This window comes from Dasypus novemcinctus, chromosome 5 (assembly GCF_030445035.2).
Source record: "Dasypus novemcinctus isolate mDasNov1 chromosome 5, mDasNov1.1.hap2, whole genome shotgun sequence".
Lineage (NCBI taxonomy): Eukaryota > Metazoa > Chordata > Mammalia > Cingulata > Dasypodidae > Dasypus > Dasypus novemcinctus.
In genome coordinates, this window is record NC_080677.1 from 35,670,130 (window position 1) to 35,689,227 (window position 19,098).

Below are 19,098 nucleotides of genomic sequence, written 5' to 3' on the forward strand. Positions count from 1 at the left end.
TGGGAAATTTTAGGTAGTCTATATGTGTTACCAGAAAAAAAAAAACAACCATAGAACTATACAATGTAGAGTGACTCCTAATGTAAACTATAGACTATAGCAATTATAATAATATTCTTTCATCAATTTTTAACAAAGGTACCATACTAATGCAAATGTTTTAAGAAGTATTTGCAGGGGAAGCGGACGTAGCTCAACTGACAGAGCATCCATCTACCATATGGAGGGTCCAGGGTTCGATCCCCGGGGCCTCCTGACCTGTGTGGTGAGCTGGCCCACGTGCAGTGCTGCTGCCGCACGTGAGGAGTGCCATGCCACACAAGCGTCCCTATGTAGGGGCCCCACATGTGCAAAGAGTGTGCCCCACAAGAGCTACCCTGCGTGAAAAAAGCACAGCCCACCCAAGAGTGGCACTGTACACATGGAGAGCTGACACAACAAGATGATGCAACAAAAAAGAGATGCAGTTTCCCAGTGCCACAGGATAATGCCAGCGGACACAGAAGAACATACAGCAAATGGACGCAGCAGACAACAGGGGGGAAGGGGAGAGGACTAAATAAAATAAATCTTAAAAAAAATTTATTCGCAAAATTCAACTGATGTGGTTCAAGCAATTAGGCGCCTGCCTCCCACACGGAGGTCCCAGGTTTGCGTCCCAGCACCTTCCTAAAGAAGACGTGCCACAACAGCCACAACAAGCCATGAGTGGAAGTGGCTCAAGCAGTTGGGCACTTGCCTCCTACATGGGGATCCCAGTGCCTCCTTAGGAAGATGAGCGGACAATGAGCAGACAGACAAGGGAGCCACCTTGGTGGGGGATAAAAAAAGCTTTTAAATTTTTTAAAAAATTCAACTGAAAAATTGTTAAATACTGAGATTAAAGATAACAGCAGCATATGATGAAAAATTAGAGTAATGGATATTGGTGATGGTAGCACAATATTGTGAATATAATCAATATTACTGAATTGCACTTACTTGAAAGTGGCTAAAATGGGAAATTTGAGTTGTTTGTGTATATATATATATTTCTACAATAAAAAGTTTAAAAAACAGCATAAAATAGCTGCTTTTCTATAAACAAATAACCAGTTAAGATATATAATGGAAGAAAAAAATCTCATGTATGAAGGTTACCAAAAAATAAGATGAAATAACTAAAACTTAGGAAGGGAACTGATGTGGCTCAAGCAGTTGAGTACCTGCCTCCCACAAGGGAGGTCCCTGGTTTGGTTCCCAGTACTCCCTATAGAAAATGAGCAAACAACAACCAAACAGATGAGGGAGCCAACATAGAGGAGCCAATGTGGCTCCATGGTTGAGCACCAGCCTCCCACACATGAGATCCCTGGTTCAATCCCCGATCCCAGTACCTCAAAAAAAAAAAAAAAAAAAAAAAAAAGAGTCATGCAGAGCTCTTATGAAGATAACTTCAGAACTCAACTTAAAAGAGGGCAAATAAATGAAGTGTCAATTCTATAAAAATATCAATCCTTCCTTTATTACACATTCAATGTGATCTCAATTACAATCACAGAATGTTTTTGCAACCACACACAATGATGCCAAGTTTTGAAAGAATTTATACATCAGAAAAACTCTGAAGTAACAAAATAAATTTACAAAGAGTAATTTATTATAAAGTTATACTAATGAAAACAATATGGTAATTGCACAGAAATGACAACAATAAACCAAGCAGCCCAGAACAATCTCTGGGTTGAACCCAACCCTACCACTTACTAGTTGAATAATGTAGGGCAAGTTGCTTTCCTTCTCTGTGCTGATTTTCCTCATCTGTAAAATGGGATAACCATACCTACCTAACAGTTGTTGTGAGGATTAAATGGCATATGTAAAGGAGTTGGAACAATGCATCATCATCATCGTCATCTTTTGCCACGTTAATTTGGTTTTCTGTAACCATTGCATGAACCCAAAATAATCATTTGTTCATGAGAATCACAAAAAGATTAGTTGATGGAGTTTAAGAGGCTAGTTGTAAAATTACTAGAGATAAAATGCACAAAAATATCAAGCCAATGTTTGAAAAAGAAAACAAAGAGGAGGAAGTTACTATACCAGATATCAAAACACACTATGAAGCTATAATTAAAACTGTGTACTACTGGCACCATACAGACAAATAGGCCAATGGCACAAAATAGATAATAGGAAAGAATATGATAATGGTGAGATTTCAAATCATTTCGGAAAGACTGATGTTTGAACAATTGGCCATCGATTTGAACAAAACTGAAGTTAAATACATACACCACATACTTTCACAAAAAATAAATTCTAGATATATGAAAAAGCAAAACATAAAAACAAAACATTTAAGTATTAAAATAGAGAAATAAGCCAGACACAAAAGGACAAATATTATATGATGTCACTAATATGAACTAAACACATGGAGTTAAACCTAAGTGTAGGTTAACAGCAGATAGGAAGAGGGCTGTGTATTACTCAGCCAAAGGGATGCTGATGCAATACACCAGAAATCTGTTAGCTTTTATAAAGGGTATGTATTTGGGGTAAAAGCTTATAGTTATAAGGCCTTAAAGAATCCAACTCAGGTGTACTTCCTTATCAAACTCTGTTGCCACGTGTTGAAGCAAGATGGCAGGCGACATCAGCTAGGGTTCAGCCTTCCTCTCCCCCTTAAGATTCCATGGGTCCAGCTTCTTCCAATCTCAGTTGTAGGCTGGCACAAGGCTCGTCTGTCTTCCCAAGCCTCTTTCCTTCCAGGTTCAGCTGCACTGGTCAAGTCACAATGTCAGCTGTAAACCACTAGGCGAATGACTCATCTCTCTTCCCAGGGCCTCTGCCAAGTCTATGGAGCGGTCTCTCTCTTCCTCTGTATAATCTTATCCTGTGTATCTACTTGTGTGTGTCTCCTTGATTCAGTGTCCATTTATAGCCCACGAAGGGGGTGAGGGCTCAAACTGAGTTACATTCTACACTGACATGGTCTAATCAAAGCCCAAATCTTAAGATAACTTAAAGACATCTCAGCTGAATCTAATACAATCAAAGGCTATCACACCCAGAGGAATAATTAGTTTACAAGCATAAGCTTTCTTTTTGGAATTCAAAAATAATATCAACTGCTACAGGTTGAGAAGGGGTACTGATACTTAATGTATGTAGAATTTTTAATCAGCTTGACTATAAAAGTGTGAAAATGGATAGAGTTGATGGTTAACTCATTATAGTGAGTATAACTAATACAGATGGTTTATAAATGGGATTGTGGCTGAAAGGAGAAATTCAGGGACATAAAATGTATATGCTAGGAACTGAATCACATAGTGAACCCAGAGGTGGATAAGGATTGTGCTTAATAGAAAAAACAACAATGTTTTTTTATGAACTAAAAGTGTACGTCACTATTAAAGGTGGTAAGAATATAGTGATACATGGGAAAAATACAATTAATGTAAATCAAGGACTATAGTTAACAGCAATATTGTTAATATTCTTCCACCAATATCAAGGAAGGTACTTCATCAATGCTAAGGGTCATAAATAAGGGGGTATGTTATTTTTTTCTTTTGGACTAAAGAAAACATTCAAAAATTTACTTAGGTGATGACTGTACAACTCTGCGATAAAAGTGAGAGCCACTGAGTGTACACTTTGGATAGACTGTACAAGGTATGGACTGTATAACACAGTGAACCATGTGGTAGAAGATGACCTATGAGTAACAGTACAAATATAAGAGTGTTCTCCATGAATAACAAATTTATAATACTAATACATGTTTTAATAAAGAGGATGTATGAAAAAATATACCAAATGTAAGCTATGAACTACAGTTAGTGGTAATAGTTTGATGATGTTCTTTCATAATCTGTAACAAATGTTTCACAACAATGTAAGGTATGGTGGAGGGTAATATATGGGAATTCTGCACATTATGCATGATTGTTTGGTAAGTTCACAAGTTCTCTAATTAAAAACATATATTAAAAATAATAAAAGAAAATGAAGGAGAATATACTTATAAAATTGTAGCAGGGAAGGCCAGTTTCCAAACTTTAAAACTTGTTAAAAAAAAAAAAAAGATTAAAAGACAAGTAAAAAATTGGGAGAAAATATCTCTAAAATAAATAACAAAGGGTTAGTATGCAGAGTATATAAAAGACTTTCCAGGGCCTCCTAAAGGAGACGGTGAGTTGGCATGACAGGTAGGCATGACAAGATGACACAACAAGAGACACAAGAAGAAAAAAGCAAACATAATGAGAGCCACAAAAAAGCAGGGAGCAGAGGTTCCCAGTGCCTCCTAATGAGGACAAGCAAGACAGCAAGTTGATGCGACATGCAAGCATGGCGAGCGGATGTGACAAGATAATGCAACAAGAGACACAAGAAGAAAAACATAATGAGAGAACAAAACAAGGCGTTGAGGTGGCTTAAGCAATTAGGAGCCTCCCTCCATTTCAGAGGTCCTAGGTTTGGTTCCCAGAGCCTCGTAAAGAAACAAGGAAAACAAACAGACACAGCAAGTGCAAACAACAAGGGAGTGGGGAGAAATAGATAAAATAAATTGAAAGAAAAGAAAGAAGAAAGAAGGAAGGAAGGAAAGAAGGAAAAAGGAAAGGAAAGGAAGAAAGAAAGAGGGAAGAAAAGGGAAGAGGGAAGGGAAGGAAGGACAAAGGGTATGGACAGGCAATGCACAGAAGGAGAAATGACAATAAACATGTAAAGACCCTGTAAAGACCCTCATCGCAATAATAACCAGGGAAATCGGGCAAACTTTGAAACAATGATAACATTTTTCATACATCAGATTGGCAAAAAAAATAGTTTGGTTATATAAAGGATTAGCATAAATGTGACGAAACAGGTAAACTAAAACAAACTGAAAGGGGTATAAACGAGTAAAGTATTTGGGGAGGGCAATTAGGCAAAATGTACTAAAACTTTAAATGTGCACATACTTCAACCCAACTGTGGCAGTTTGAAGTTTTAGTAGCCCCCAGAAAATCCTGTTATAAAGCTAATCCATTCCTTTGTGTATAAAGCTATTGTAGATGGGATCTTTTGATTAGATTCCTTAAGGGACCTTCCTTTGATTAGATCACTTCAGTAGGGCATGACCCAGGGTGGGTCTTAATCCTCTTACTGGCTATCCTTCTATAAATACAGCAGGGTTTATCCTTTTTTGTTCCATAGACCCCTTTGCCAGTCAGGTGAAAACCACAGACCCCTTCTCACAATGTAGCAGCAGATAGTTTCATGACTAGCCAATGTTTTTTTGAATTTTCAATTCAAGTTCACAGACCCCCTGAAATATTTCCACATACCCCTTGGGGGTCCATCGACCCCAGGTTAAGAACCCCTGAAATAGAGAAATAAAAAGCCGTAGATGCAAAAAGAAAACTGCAGAGACAGAAAAGAACCTACAAGCTAAGAGAGAAGGACCTACGAACCAGAAGCTGAGAAGCCACTTTAGCCAGAAGCTGAAAGCAATAAGGCCCCGGGGAGAGGAGAGAGATAAGCAAGGCTGCCATTTGTCAGCTCGCAGCTCTAGAAAAGGATCCCCTGATGATGCCTTGATTTGGATACTATCACAGCCTCAGAATTGTAAGCTTTTTTATTTTTATTTAATTTTTTTTTTTGAGAACTATAAGCTTTTAACCTAATAAATTCCTATTATGAAATCCAACCTATTTCTGGCATATTGTTTACAGCACCTTTTAGCAAACTAAAATACTAATAATTCCACTGCTCTATATGTACCTTAGAGACAAATTCACTAAGGATATAAGGAGGCAAGTTGAAGGATTTTCTTGGCAGGACTGTTTATAATGGTCCAAAAAGAAAGGGAAATACAACCTAAACACCATGAAAAATGAAAGTTAAACTAATACATCTTTAATGTAGAATACTACACAGCAGTTAAAAAAGAATGAAGTAGTCTGGAAACAAATCCATCTTTCCAGAACCAAATAATTGATTTTCCACAAGACCAATCAATGGGGAATGAATAATCTCTTTACCAAATCATCCTGGAAAACTGGATGGCTACAAGTGAAAGAAAGATATCTCACACCATATAAAAACTGTGAAAACGTTATGACGAAAGTTCATGGATGTAGGCAGCGGTGGCAGCAGTAGCAGTAGCGGTAGCGGTGATTTGGCAGCCATGGTGGACCATAGTCCTGGCCCGGCTTGCCTGGTCTTTCCTCACAGGATGCCCAGAAAGGAGCTGATATGTGGCTGAGTGGCAGCTGGCCTATTCAGTGCTATCCCTGTGGCAACCCGGGAGGTGGAGAGGTGGTGGTGGCAGCAGCTCCTTGGGAGAGAAGAGACCTTGGGCCGACGCCCGACGGCCAGGATTCAGTGGGGAGCTATAGGGAGCTTGCTTGGCTCAGCCTCGGGCTTCATCTAGAATGATGCTGTCCCAAAAGAAAATCAAAAACGAAGTGCCAAGCCAGCAGAGGTGCAGGGGAAACAGGTGAAGAAGGAGAAGTTGCTTCTGTTACAGAATCTCATACCTTCATTTATCTGGCAAGTTTAGTCATCAGAATTTGGAGACTATTATGTAGATCACATAAATAAGAAGGCTCAGCACAGGCATCCCTGTGCACCGAGTGCACCTCGATATGATCGACCCCCTCCTGTCCCGTTCCAGTCACAACAAACAGAAAAAAATCAGTCCCTTCTGGTACCTGCAAATCCATATCACACTGCAGAAATTCCTGGCTTGGTTTATCTCCAGCCTCTGTGAAATATGACCTCAATCTGAAGTGGGAACTCTTCCAGCTGGCTGACCTGGATATATACCAGGGAATGCTAAAAATTGCTCTTCATAAAAGAACTGGAACAGATTGTTAAAATGTATGAAGCTTATGGACAGGCTCTTCTCACAGAGCTCGAAAACCACAGAGACAGCAATGGTATGCCAGCAACATGGCAAGAATTTTTAGCTTAATTTTTTAAAATAGGAATTTAAATTTTAGAATAGCTTTAAAATATTTTCAGAGGTTTAAAAAAGAAACTGCTGACAATTACTTTTGTTAATAAAGGAAGTGTTCTTTAGGGGAATTATTTTTAAAAATTGGAGCGGATATGGCTCAAGCAGTTGAATGCCTGCTTCCCACATGGGAGGTGCAAGGTTCAGTTTCTGATGCCTCCTAAAAACAACAACAACAAGCAAACAAATGGAAAAAACCAACTCAGGGGAGTCGATGTAGCTTAGTGGTTGAGCACCAGCTTCCCACATATGAGGTCCCAGGTTCAGGTTCAATCCCTGGCTCCAGTACCTCAAAAAAAAAAAAAAAAAAAAAAAAAAGAAGCTAATGAAATAAACCAGACACAAAAGGACAAATATTGTATGATTCTACTTACATGAAATATCTAGAATAGTAAATTCATAGAGATGGAAAGTAGATTAGAGGTTACCAGGGCCCAGGGGGAAGGGAAGAATGAGACTTATTGCTTAATGGGAATAGATTTTCTATTTGGGGTAATGAAAAAGTTTTGGTAATGGATGTGGTGATAGCAGCACAACATTGGGAATATAATTAATGCCACTGAATTGTACACTTAAAAATGGTTAAAATGACAAATCTTAAATTATATATGTTATCACAGTAAAATATTTTTTAAATGTAGACTTATGTGTCCTGACAGAATAGGTCTTCAAAATTTTTCTAAGTAAATACATACACAATAAAAATTTATGTTAAAAAAGGAAAAAACACATATCAATTGATGAGAGCAAATTATCCTTTGGGGTAGGAAAAAATGTTTTAAGAGGTCTTATACTTTATCCCTATAATCTTTTACAATAAAAAAAATTCATATATATTTATGTAATACTAACAAAAAATAAAAGTAATACATACTTGTAAAAACATTAAAAGTCAATAGGGAATATATTCCTCTCCCCATTCCCACTCAACACTCCAAAGGATTCAGCTACTTTCAATCATTTGAGATATATCCTATGAAACTTTCCCCTACATTACTTAAAAGATGTAAGCAGATATATGTATGCACACGTGCATGTACAGACATATGTACACATTTGCATATATATGCATGTATGGGTATGATTACATGTGTACATACCCACCTGCATATAGATACATGAACATACATCCATATGATAACAAAGTGAGATGGTTACTAATAGCAACAATTGCATACAATAGTTTAACAGATAAACTGTATTGCATCATATATAAGAAGTATTATTCAGCTATTACAATGGCGTTGTGGGCTGAGATTGGGTAGAAGTTTTGGGGTAAGAGTTATCTTTTCCCTTATGTTTTCTCAATCTTTTATAATGACAATATATTATAGTATATACATATATAATAGTACTTAATACTATAAATACCTTTTTTTAAATAAAAATCAAACGAAAAAAATGTTTTCTGAGTAAACATTAAACATATAAAGTGCTAAACAAATATAAGCCTGCAACATTGTTAGCATACAAAAACAGTATGACAAGCTCTCATTTCACATATGGTCACTTACCAATTCCACTGTCGTCTAATCGCATGTAGCCTTCTGCCAGTGAGCTGAAGCCAGTTAATCCTCCCATTGCTGCATAAGGAACATCTTGTCCCACTGGTTTTCCCTGAGCCAGTCTTTCTTGCTTAGTTTCCACTACTGTCTCATGGGCATATGCAGGCTGACCACAAGCACAAGTAAAGCAACTATGGAACCCTGAGCACTTGGAACCTGAATCAGGATACAGAGTTAACTTTTTAAAAATACAGATACAGAGCTGTCTGCCCTAAAGAGTTACTAGCTTGGCCAAAGTCACCTGAAGGGTCACTCATGCCCTGTCCTATATAACTCTTACCTCCAGACCCTATACTCACTCCTAGCCACCACTCTCACCTCTGAAGGACTTTAAAGTGATAAAGGGGCCAAGTAGCAGAAAGAAATATTTTGGAAAAACAACTAGGACTAAAGAGAAGGTGGGCTAAACACTGGACAGACTCTTGGAAATGTAGGCCCATTCCTCAAATACTGCTTTAGAAGCAGGTATGGCAGGCACAGGAAGGACCAGGACAAGAGACAAAGTGAAAACCTCCATGCGGGTCCTCCCCATGGATTAAGTCCTCAAAGAAGCCATACTGGAAGGCAAACCCATAGAGGGAGAAATCATGCAATGGAAAACTGTTCATCAATAAAAAGGGTAGAAGTACTGATACATGCTACAACATGGATAAATCTTGAGAACATTATGCTAAGTGAAAAAAGAGAGTCACAAAAAATGACATATTGTAAGATTCCACTTATATGAGATGTCCAGAATAGGCAAATCCACAGAGACAGAAAGTTGATTGTGGTAGGAGGGGCTGGAGGAGAGAAGAATTAGGAGTGACTGCTAATGGGTATGGGGTTTCATTTTTGGGGTGATAAAATGGTCTAAAATTGTGGTACTGGTTGTACAATCCTGTGAATATATTAAAAGTTATTAAATTGTGCATTTTAAATGAGTAAATTATAGTTATGTGAATTACATAAAGTTGTTTAAGTCATATGAGAAAGAGGGCCAGAATAGAGAATTTACTGACAAAATCTTGACCCACTCACACTTCTGACAATTATCTATGGGAAGCAAGTTTATGTAAGAACTTTCATCCAACTACATCCATACTTAACCAGTGAGCACATTTATTCTTGCCACTGTCATTCAAAGTATCTTATTACACACAGTGCTGAAGTGGTTGATATCATCTCTAAGGTACCGCCCATTGGGTCTCCGCACAATCATCGGAATTCCTTGGAGGATAGTTAAATGCTCCAATTCTGTCAGGAAAAGCTAGTGGCTTCTTTGCTTTGTATCCTATTATGTCCAGGCCTGAAGCTGCTGACACTTGACACCAAGGGGTCATTTATTTAATGCAAAATGTCCACTTGTATCTTGAGCTAAGAAGCAGGGCCTGGGGATGGGGGTGGGTGAGGGGAGGAAAGAGGATGGAAGCCAATACTAACTGCCTGCAGCATCTACTATTCTGTCTGCACTATTCAGAACCTGTAACTAAAGTATTTAAAGAAACTGATTTTAAATGAAAATTAAAGGGCAAATGTTCTCAAACAGGGTTCCAGCTCCTGGGCTCCTTCTGGTAATTGGTTGTGCAAGTCCCCAGCTCTGCTGCACCAATGTCAAGGGCATTAAAAGCCAGTTAATGTCCAAAAAAAAGTGTTATTACATATTTCATCACAAGTTCTCAACTCAAAGAACTAGAAAACACAGGAATGACTATCTTCTGAAGAAAAACTATCAGACTAATATGCTACCTATTTCACAAAGTTTTCAAAATAATGATCAAACAACAGGGCATATAGGATGGGAGTTGGGATTGCCTGTGTAGAGGTGAGGGTGCTAAAATATATAAAGTGTTAAAATTCTCATGATACATTTTGCTTGTCTTATTAGCCTATTTTTAGGCAAAACATTATCTACCATCAAGTCTTAAATTTTTTCCACCTATAAAATACTTTTTAAAAATGTTTATATAGAGTTTAGTTTATTCCAAATCTATTACTTTTATTAACATTATTTGAATTATATGCGATTTGAGGTTACAATTGCATGGAATACGAATAACTGTGTTTTTCAAAAAAAAAAAATTAAGCTTTAGACTATCCATTGAATTTTTATTTTAATATTGACTCTATAACTGACTCAAACTGGTACGAAGGAATATTAAATATTAAATAAAGAAGAAAAAAGCCTGTGCCTGTGTGTTTGTTAATATTGCAACTCACATGCATTGCATATAAAGCCAGGTGCAGCACTGTGCTGATCAGCAAAGTGCTTGCACCTGCAGCGTATGGTCTGCGAACCATTCAAAGGGACATAAAGATAGCCCCTACACAAGCAGCCAGTCACTTGGCAAGGCAGAGGAATGGGCCGCTGCTGTGGAATCGTTTCAAAGTCAGTTTTATGTTGTTTATACCTAAAAAAAAAAAAAAGAAATATACACATAAGGCAGGGATTGCCAAAAATTACAATTTCTATTGCCTTAATACAAATATGAGTTCTCAAAACCAAATGTGATTCTTTTTTATTGTTTTATTGTTCTTTTTAGTAAGACAAAAAGAAGCCCACCTATATGCAGTATTTCTGTCAGCTTCATTGTTTTGATCAGAAAAAATCTTCATTCTTTTATATATTTATTTTTAGTTAGTTAAGAGGAATTTTCACAGCATTATACAATTAAATATATCATTTCCTTAAAATACTTAGCACTACAGATTCTTTAAAATAGAAGTACAACTCAGGAGTATGAAAAACATGGGTTTTTTTTAAAACAAAACATTCTTTTAAAAATTCTTTTTATCAAAGAGCATTACTTAAATTTTTTTCATAGGTTTGTTATTGAAAATGGAAAAGTTCAATAAACATGTAATAATACAATCTATAATTTAATTTTTAACTTCAAAATAAATCAACACTTATTAAAAGCCAACACTGTTAAAGCACTATTTTTTAAAATAACCCACTTCTTTCTCATAAGGTGATACTCAGTTAAATACAAGTAAGTTTATTATTCTCGATATTAATCTAAGAAATGCAAATTGAAGTAATAATGAGAAAACCATTTTTCACTTAGCAAAAAAGAGCAAAGTTTTTTAAAACTATACATATTTCAGAAAATAACAGGTGTTAGAAAGGAAAAATAAAAATACTCGTCCATTGTTGGGAATGTAAAATGGTGCAGTAGCTATGGAAAACTGCTGGTTCCTCAGAAACTTAAGTATAGAATTACCATTTAACCCAGCAAGCAGGAACTCAAACAGATAGTTGCACACCAATGTTCATAGCAGCTTTATTCACAATTGCCAAAAGGTGTAAGCAACCCAAGTGTCCATCAACCATTGAATGGATAAACAAAATGTGGTATATACAAACGATGGAATATTATTCAGACTTAAAAAGGAATGAAGTTCTAATATACTACATGTGACAACATGGATGAACCTTGAAGACATCATGTTGAGTGAAATAAGCTGGACACAAAAGGACAAATATTGTGTGATCTCATTTATATGAAATAATTAGGATATGTAAATTAATAAAGTAAGAAACTAGAATAGAGGTTACCGGGGGAAGAGGTAGAGTGGGGAATGGGGAGTTAATGATCAATTGGTATAGAGTTTCTGTTCAGGATGATAGAAAAGTCTTGATAATGGATGTTGCTTATGACAGCACAACACTGTGAACACGATTAGCGCCAGTGAACTGTATATTTGAAAGTAGTTAAAATGGGAAATTTAGGTTGTACATATATTACCAAAATAAAAATGTTGAAAATCCATACAGCATTTCAACACTAAAAAGTAAGCCCTATTGTAAACTACAGATTATAGTTATTATAGTTATAATATTTGTTTATCATTATAACAGAAGGCACCACATTAATGCAAAATGTCAATAATAGGGAAAAATGTGTGTGGAGGGTAGGGTTTATGGGAACTCTGTACTTCGCACATGACTTTTCTGTAAACCTAGAATTATAACTTAGAATATTAGAATTACTGCTCTAACAAAAAGTATATTTTTTAAAACGTCTGTGTAATTCACACTGCTGACAAGAGTGTAGCAAAAAAAAAAAAAAAAAGAAAATACTCAATGTTTTAAGAAACTTCCATCCTTTGATCTAGAAAGTTCATATTTAAGGAATATACTCTAAGGAAATAATTCTATGTTTAGGAAAAAACTTTGTGCATAAAAATAGTATTATCAATAGTACTAAAATAGCAAATATTTATACAAAAATAAAGTGCTAATAAGAGAATGGATAAGTAAATTACTAAGACAACAGTTTGCAAACCCTTTTTTCAAATAAAATATTTTATAGAACCATAATATATAAAATAGATAAAAGGAGAAATGAGTAAAGAAAGAGAAAGAGTAGAAATTGAAATTCCCCCTTCCCCTAACCTGCTCTTCAACCTGGCCTGCTGCTTGGGCTCCCGAGGCTCCCTGACAGCTCCTGGGAACACATGCTGAACACAACTGGACTAACTGGAGTGTTGGACAGGTATTAAATTTTCTTAATTGTTTATGATTCCTACATAGCAATATGGAAATATGTTTCTGTGATTGTCATGAAAAAAGCTTCAATACTCTATATACACATACATAATCAACAACTAAATAAACTACACAAAAAATTTGCAAATATATTAAAATCAACTGGCTTTTAAGAAGACTCACTCAGCTGGTAAGTCATCTTTCTACTTTTTTATATATTTCCAATTTTCCTTATTAGCATGTATCACTTTTCTAATGGAAGAAGACTGGAAAGAGAGCTCACTGATTAATGGTTCACTAAATAACGATTAATTGATAAAAGTTGAATTGGGTCAACTTTGAGGATCAATTACATGCTGTAAAAATTAAACATAGATAAGAAACTGGCACTAAATTCATATGAGAGTAAGTTATAAAACGACCATTAATTTATCAAACTCTTCTTAAATTCTGAAAGATGTCAACACATCCCTCACCCTCCATTCCTCTAGTGTTTTAGCAGTGTTTTTAGCTAACTTGAGTTTAAAGTCAACCTATATACATCACTCATCCTAGCAATTGCCTAACAACCTTAGGAGAATTTCAAGTTTATAAATGGCAACTGAACAAGGAGTCTCTTGAAAAAGAGCACCAGAAACTGATATAGGCTTTCAGAAGGAAACGGTCCCCTTCAATAGTTCCTGAAAACATTGTTGCTACCTGAAAACATATAAAAGGGTCAGTGACTTTTCCATGAACCAACTTGGTCATTGTGAGCTTTACAACTGTTGACCTGTGGCAGCAGTGGTATTCAAAAGAGCACCTGCAAAACGCAAGCCTCGCATATAAGCAACACAAACCAACGAATGGAAATTTATGTACGCACGTGTCCTTCATGTGCTTTTCTTGGAACATGACCACTTGCAATAAAAAGCAGTGGGCCTGTGTTTCTGATATTTAAAGCAAGGAATCCACTCATCTGTTTCTTAAACATAAAGGAATATTAATAAATTTGAGGAGAAATGCTTCTATTTGTGATGGGGTAGCATAAGAACAGTGGTCAACTCATGCCACTGTTAAAGCAGTCCTGCAGTCTGAGGCTCTGTCTTCTGCCTTGCCCAGTGGGCATAGAGGTAGATTCTGCTCCCTCGCCTACCTCAAGGACCCCTGGCAAAGCCACCAGGGGCACCACTGACTTTTTTTTTTTTAACCAATGGCAAGAGAAGAGTTGCTTAAGGCAATAGCCTCCATGATGAGTCCTAAAATGATGTGACAGAAATTTTTACATTATAGTAAAACAAAAACCTTTACATAATTGCTAGTATATTAAAGGCCTATCTCTAAATGTTTCCAATCATCATCACAAATAGAGCTATTACTGAAGGAAGATATACTCTGGTATGGGTTTTTTGTTTTTTTGGGGTTTTTTCAGGAGGTACTGAGAACTGAACCCAGGACCCTGTACCTGGGAAGCAGGTCCTCAACCACTGAGTTACATCTGCTTCCCAATGACAGTTGTTTTTTTGTTTGTTTTTAGGTTTGGGGGATCAAACCCAGGACCTCAGACAGAGGAAGTAGGCACTCAACCACTTGAGCTACATCTACTCTCTTGGTATAATTTAAAAGTTTCTAGTCATAAGAAAACTTAGCAATAAATATCTTACCTATGTGTACAAAAACACAGGGTCTCTGGGCCCACAAGTTTACAGTCCATTCCAGCTGGTGATCGCCAGCTCACATATAATCTATTCTGTAAGCGTATAGGCAAAACTTTTCTTTTATATTCTTCATATTCTTCAGGGGTAAAAAGTCTCCCTCCATCATCCTCACCAACAATTCTACAACAAAAAATACTTTCCATAAGCATTATTTATTTTCCAGATTAAAAATACTAAACTAAAAAAGGCTGATTCAACTTTCATCTTTTACTTTAAGCACATGTTAATGGCCAAATTACAAACAAAGGTAATGAAATTATTGATTCACATATGAAAGAAGATTAGAAAGCGGATTTGGCTCAACTGATAGAGCGTCCACTTACCATATAGGAGGTCCAGGGCCTCCTGACCCGTGTGGTGAGCTGGCCCACACGCAGCGCTGATGCACACAAGGAGTGCCATGCCATGCAGGGATGTCCCCCACATAGGGAAGCCCCATGCGCAAAGAGTGAGTCCTGCAAGGAGAGCCACCCCGCATGAAAAAAGCACAGCCTGCCCAGGAGTAGCATCACACACACGGAGAACTGACGCAGCAAGATGACGCAACAAAAAAGAAACACAGATTCCTAGTGCTGCTGACAAGAATGCAAGGGGACACAGAAGAACACACAGCGAATGGACACAGAGAGCAGACAATGGCAGGGGGGGAGAGGGAGAGAAATAAATCTTTAAAAAAATATATCAATGCAGAACATCTTATTTTACTGATGGGGTATTTACCAACGGAATATGGCAAAGAATTATGGCTGTTCATTTCGATTTCTCTTTTGATTTTGAGGCTCACATGCTCATCCTTCTCATAAAAAGCTAGAGCCTAAAATGCTAAAAGTTCTAACATTTTCCTCAATTTAAAAATAATACCAAAAATATTAACAATACCAAGTGCTATAAGAAATATACTATAAGGCAATAATTCTCAAGCTGTTTGATCTCAGGATCTGGTTACCCCAAAGAGCTTTTACTGATGGGGCATATCTATCAATATTTACCTGTGGCATATATGACTTTCTGTTTTTCTCCCCCATCCCTTCCAGTTCTTTCCCCTTCCAGTCGCAGCAACATTCCCTTCCCAAATAGTTACATGGCAAGCCTTGGGAACTGGCTGTCACCTGGTGACAAATCAGTAAATCCTATACCACTGCATTCTTTAGAAGTCCTGCTGCCGCTCAAGTGCCTTCCCCATCTGCACACAGACATGCATTATGAAAGACCTCCCCTCTCTTCCTTTGACCTGACTATCCCGATCATTTGGGAAGCGGAGGGGGTGACATTTTACTTAGCTCCTCGCCATGCTCAGGACATTACCTTATTAGAAATCAAGACAAATTCTTATTTATTAATTTATTGAAAAAATAATATATATTTTACATGTTAACAAATAGCATTTGTAGGAAAATTATTTTTTCAAAACAAAAATAATTTAGTTTTAAAGGTGGCATTGTTTTATATTGTTGCAAATCTTTTTCATGTCTGCCTTAATAGAGGACTGCTGTACTTTCATTTTTGCTTCAGCATTCAAACTATTGTAATGTTATTTTGGCTCAAGTATATGAAGAATATCTGGCCTCATAGAGATATATAGTTTGAAAAGAAAGTGTTTTAAGAGCCTTTTCAGATATTGTGATATTCTTCTTTGCTACACCCAAAACCGGAGGACAAGCAGTTTTTTAAAGGTTAGTTGCAATATGGCATCTGAATCCATATCAATGAAGTTTTTGTACATTAAAGTATATTGACCTATCTTGAAATTTAAAAAAACATGCTAAAAAAAGCCTACAAAGAAATAGCAATGCAGCAGCCAACACAAGTAATGCTCACACCCGACCCCAAACCCAGGGACCTAAAAACATTCTTGAGTCTGAACAAGCCCAAACCCACATCTGTGTGTTGGTAGTCAGTTTCACCATTTTTTAAATTTCCAGTAGAACCCAAAACTTTATGGGAAAAAAATTAAGCCACAATTATTTCTATGAAAAAAAAAATTAAGAGTTGACCTCCCTGGAAGAAAGGAAACAAAAGAAGTTATTCAAAATTGAAGAAATTTCTCCTTGAAAATATTCGTCTTTAAAGGTCAAAAATATTTCATTTTCAGGATAATACTTAATGTTTTGTGCAATCCATACTTTTTTTTCATACATCTAAGCCTTTAGCTGAGAGAGAAAATAAAATCAAATTCAGAAACTACGAAATCATGACAACCTTCTTCCTTACCTAAACAATATAGACACACAATAGTAAATACCAAAGGGCATTTTATTCTGAGATGTTTTAGACTATTTCACTTTATTTCTACCAAGAATCCAAGATAAATCTTTAAAGAAAGATGATACCACATTTGTGTTGTTCTAAATCAGTGCAGCACAAACTCTATTGTGATTACAGAATCCCCTAGGGATCTTGTTAAACTGCAGATTCAGATTAATCAGTCCTGGGTGGGCCAGAGTCTGCATTTCTAACTAGCTGCCAGGCGATGCCTACTCCCCACCCCCATGCTTGGGACACTTTTGAGCACCTTCCCGGCCCAAGTGCCTCCCACCGAAGTACACAGGCAAGACCAAATCAGGACAGACACTGAGGAAAGGAAGATTGTTTTCCCCCTAGGCTCGCCCTTCTGAAACTTTACCCGTCCTTTCATATCTGGCACTCGAGCCCTATTTTCCCTCACCTTTTCCAAATCCTGATGTCAGTAAAAAACCTGACCATCTCTTTCATAGTAAAATTCCATGTTATTTATGCCTGCAAAAATACCTCCCCACCCCCTCCCCCAGCCCCTCAGCTAACATTGTCCCTGACAGACAAGAGACTATAACAGAAGGTCACAATTCACAAATCTAAATATCTAAGTTATCAATCACCACCAGGGCCCAGGAAAAAAAAAAAAAAACCTGGAGTCTAAAAGAAAGGTTCTCCCAGAGTGAGGGCTGGGTGGAAGCTGTTCCCCGGCCCTGTACTTCCGGGTTACCTGGATCCACCTGAACAGTGGACGGTATAATCTGTGAAGCTGTTCACACTCACGCCTCCCTTTTCCGGCTCACAATTTCCAGGCAGTTCTGGCTGTTTCCCAAAACTACACCGGCGGGCAGTCAGAGGGAGGGCAGCCAGCTGGGGAGCCCGTCCGCCCGGCGGGACAGCCAAGTCTAAGCAGCGCCGCCCCTCTTGCTGTGGTTTTCCAGGCGGAAAGCGAGACTGTCCCACCTCCCGCCTGTGCACACACATCCTCCCGCTCTCAGCCCAGCACGCTCGGGCACTCCCTCTCCACTAATTCCCATTAGCCCAGTTTCTGAACTTTGAAAAACCTCTCTTAAGAGATCGAAAAAGAAAATAAGTCGCCTCAGGTGAATCAATCTTTGTCAGGGCTCAGGCCCAGGGCGATAAACTGTGCCCAAAGCCGGCAAAGGGGAAGCTACCTTTCCAGTTTCAGGAGTGGCGTGTCCCCAGAGCCACGGGAAACTACACCTGTTGGCGTCGTTTTCCTGAAAGCAGCACCTCGGGGTTTGGAAAACGTTGGAGAGTTCACAACGTATCCTATTACTTTATTAACTAGCAAACTTTCGTGGGCGCTGAGCATTCCACGTGTAAGCCTTAAATAGCCATTTAGAAAAAAATAATTATCCCTTTGCATAAATCTAGAGCTGATACTCCATCGTGGAAGGGGGAGGGACTTCTTATATGGCTTCGAATAAGACTTATTATTGAATAAAACTAAGTGTCCCTGCAATATTTAACTACAGAGACGAAACGTAAAATTAATCTTAAGCTTCTACCAAGAGCCCGAGAGCGGATTCCGCGAGCTCCAGCCCTCGTCCGCCGGGTCCCCTGTCAGCGCCACCAGTCCCCCCACAACCACCGGGGACAGGGACCAGGCCATGGCGAGGCGGCCCAGCCGCCGGGAGCCGCCGGGGCGCGGGATGCAGGCCCGGAACCACCGCAGCCTCACCTCCGGTACTCCAGGTACTCGTCGACTGCCGCTGCCCCGCCGGCAGGTAACGTCAGCCGCTCCATGGCCCGCCGGGAGGCACACGGCTCCCGCACCGCCGCGCCTGAGCCCGCCCCCCAGCGCGAGCAGCGCCCTGCCCCGACCCTGTCGCCCCTGCCGCCCGCTCCTCCCCGCGCGCTGGACGCCCTCCTCCCGCCCAGGCCGCGCCTCTTTACTGCCGGGGCACCTCGCCTCCCTTCTGGGCCGCACCTCCTCCCCCGAGACCCCGCCTCCCTTCTGGGCCCCGCCTCCCTTCTGGGCCCCGCCTCCACCCCGAGGCCCCGCCTCCGCCCGTCCGCATCGCGCCGCCTCTCTGGGGCCGCTCCCCCTCCTGGCCCGACCGCGCCTCCTCCCGCCGCCTCCCAATTGGCCCGCCCGGAATACTGGGCGGC

The 19,098-nt window shown here is 38.8% G+C and overlaps 1 protein-coding gene across 5 annotated transcripts in view; it reads right to left on the reverse strand.

The window, feature by feature from the left end:
* FAM221A (family with sequence similarity 221 member A) overlaps positions 1–18,815 on the reverse strand; it is a 29,243-nt gene extending 10,428 nt beyond the window's left edge. The window contains exons 1-5 of one of the 5 annotated variants that reach the window (XM_023589632.3): positions 17,693–17,964; positions 14,677–14,850; positions 10,762–10,952; positions 8,512–8,718; positions 1,020–7,286 (exon numbers count right to left, since the gene is read on the reverse strand). In XM_023589632.3, coding sequence (XP_023445400.1) covers positions 7,267–7,286; positions 8,512–8,718; positions 10,762–10,952; positions 14,677–14,850; positions 17,693–17,946 — 846 coding nt within the window. In that variant the 5' untranslated portion in view covers positions 17,947–17,964 and the 3' untranslated portion in view covers positions 1,020–7,266. Of the gene's footprint in view, positions 1–1,019; positions 7,287–8,511; positions 8,719–10,761; positions 10,953–14,676; positions 14,851–17,692; positions 17,965–18,667 lie in introns of those variants that run through there. The other 4 variants (XM_004461359.4, XM_023589631.3, XM_071215118.1 and 1 more) reach the window with 4 other exon arrangements.
* Between the last annotated feature and the right edge of the window lie 283 nt (positions 18,816–19,098).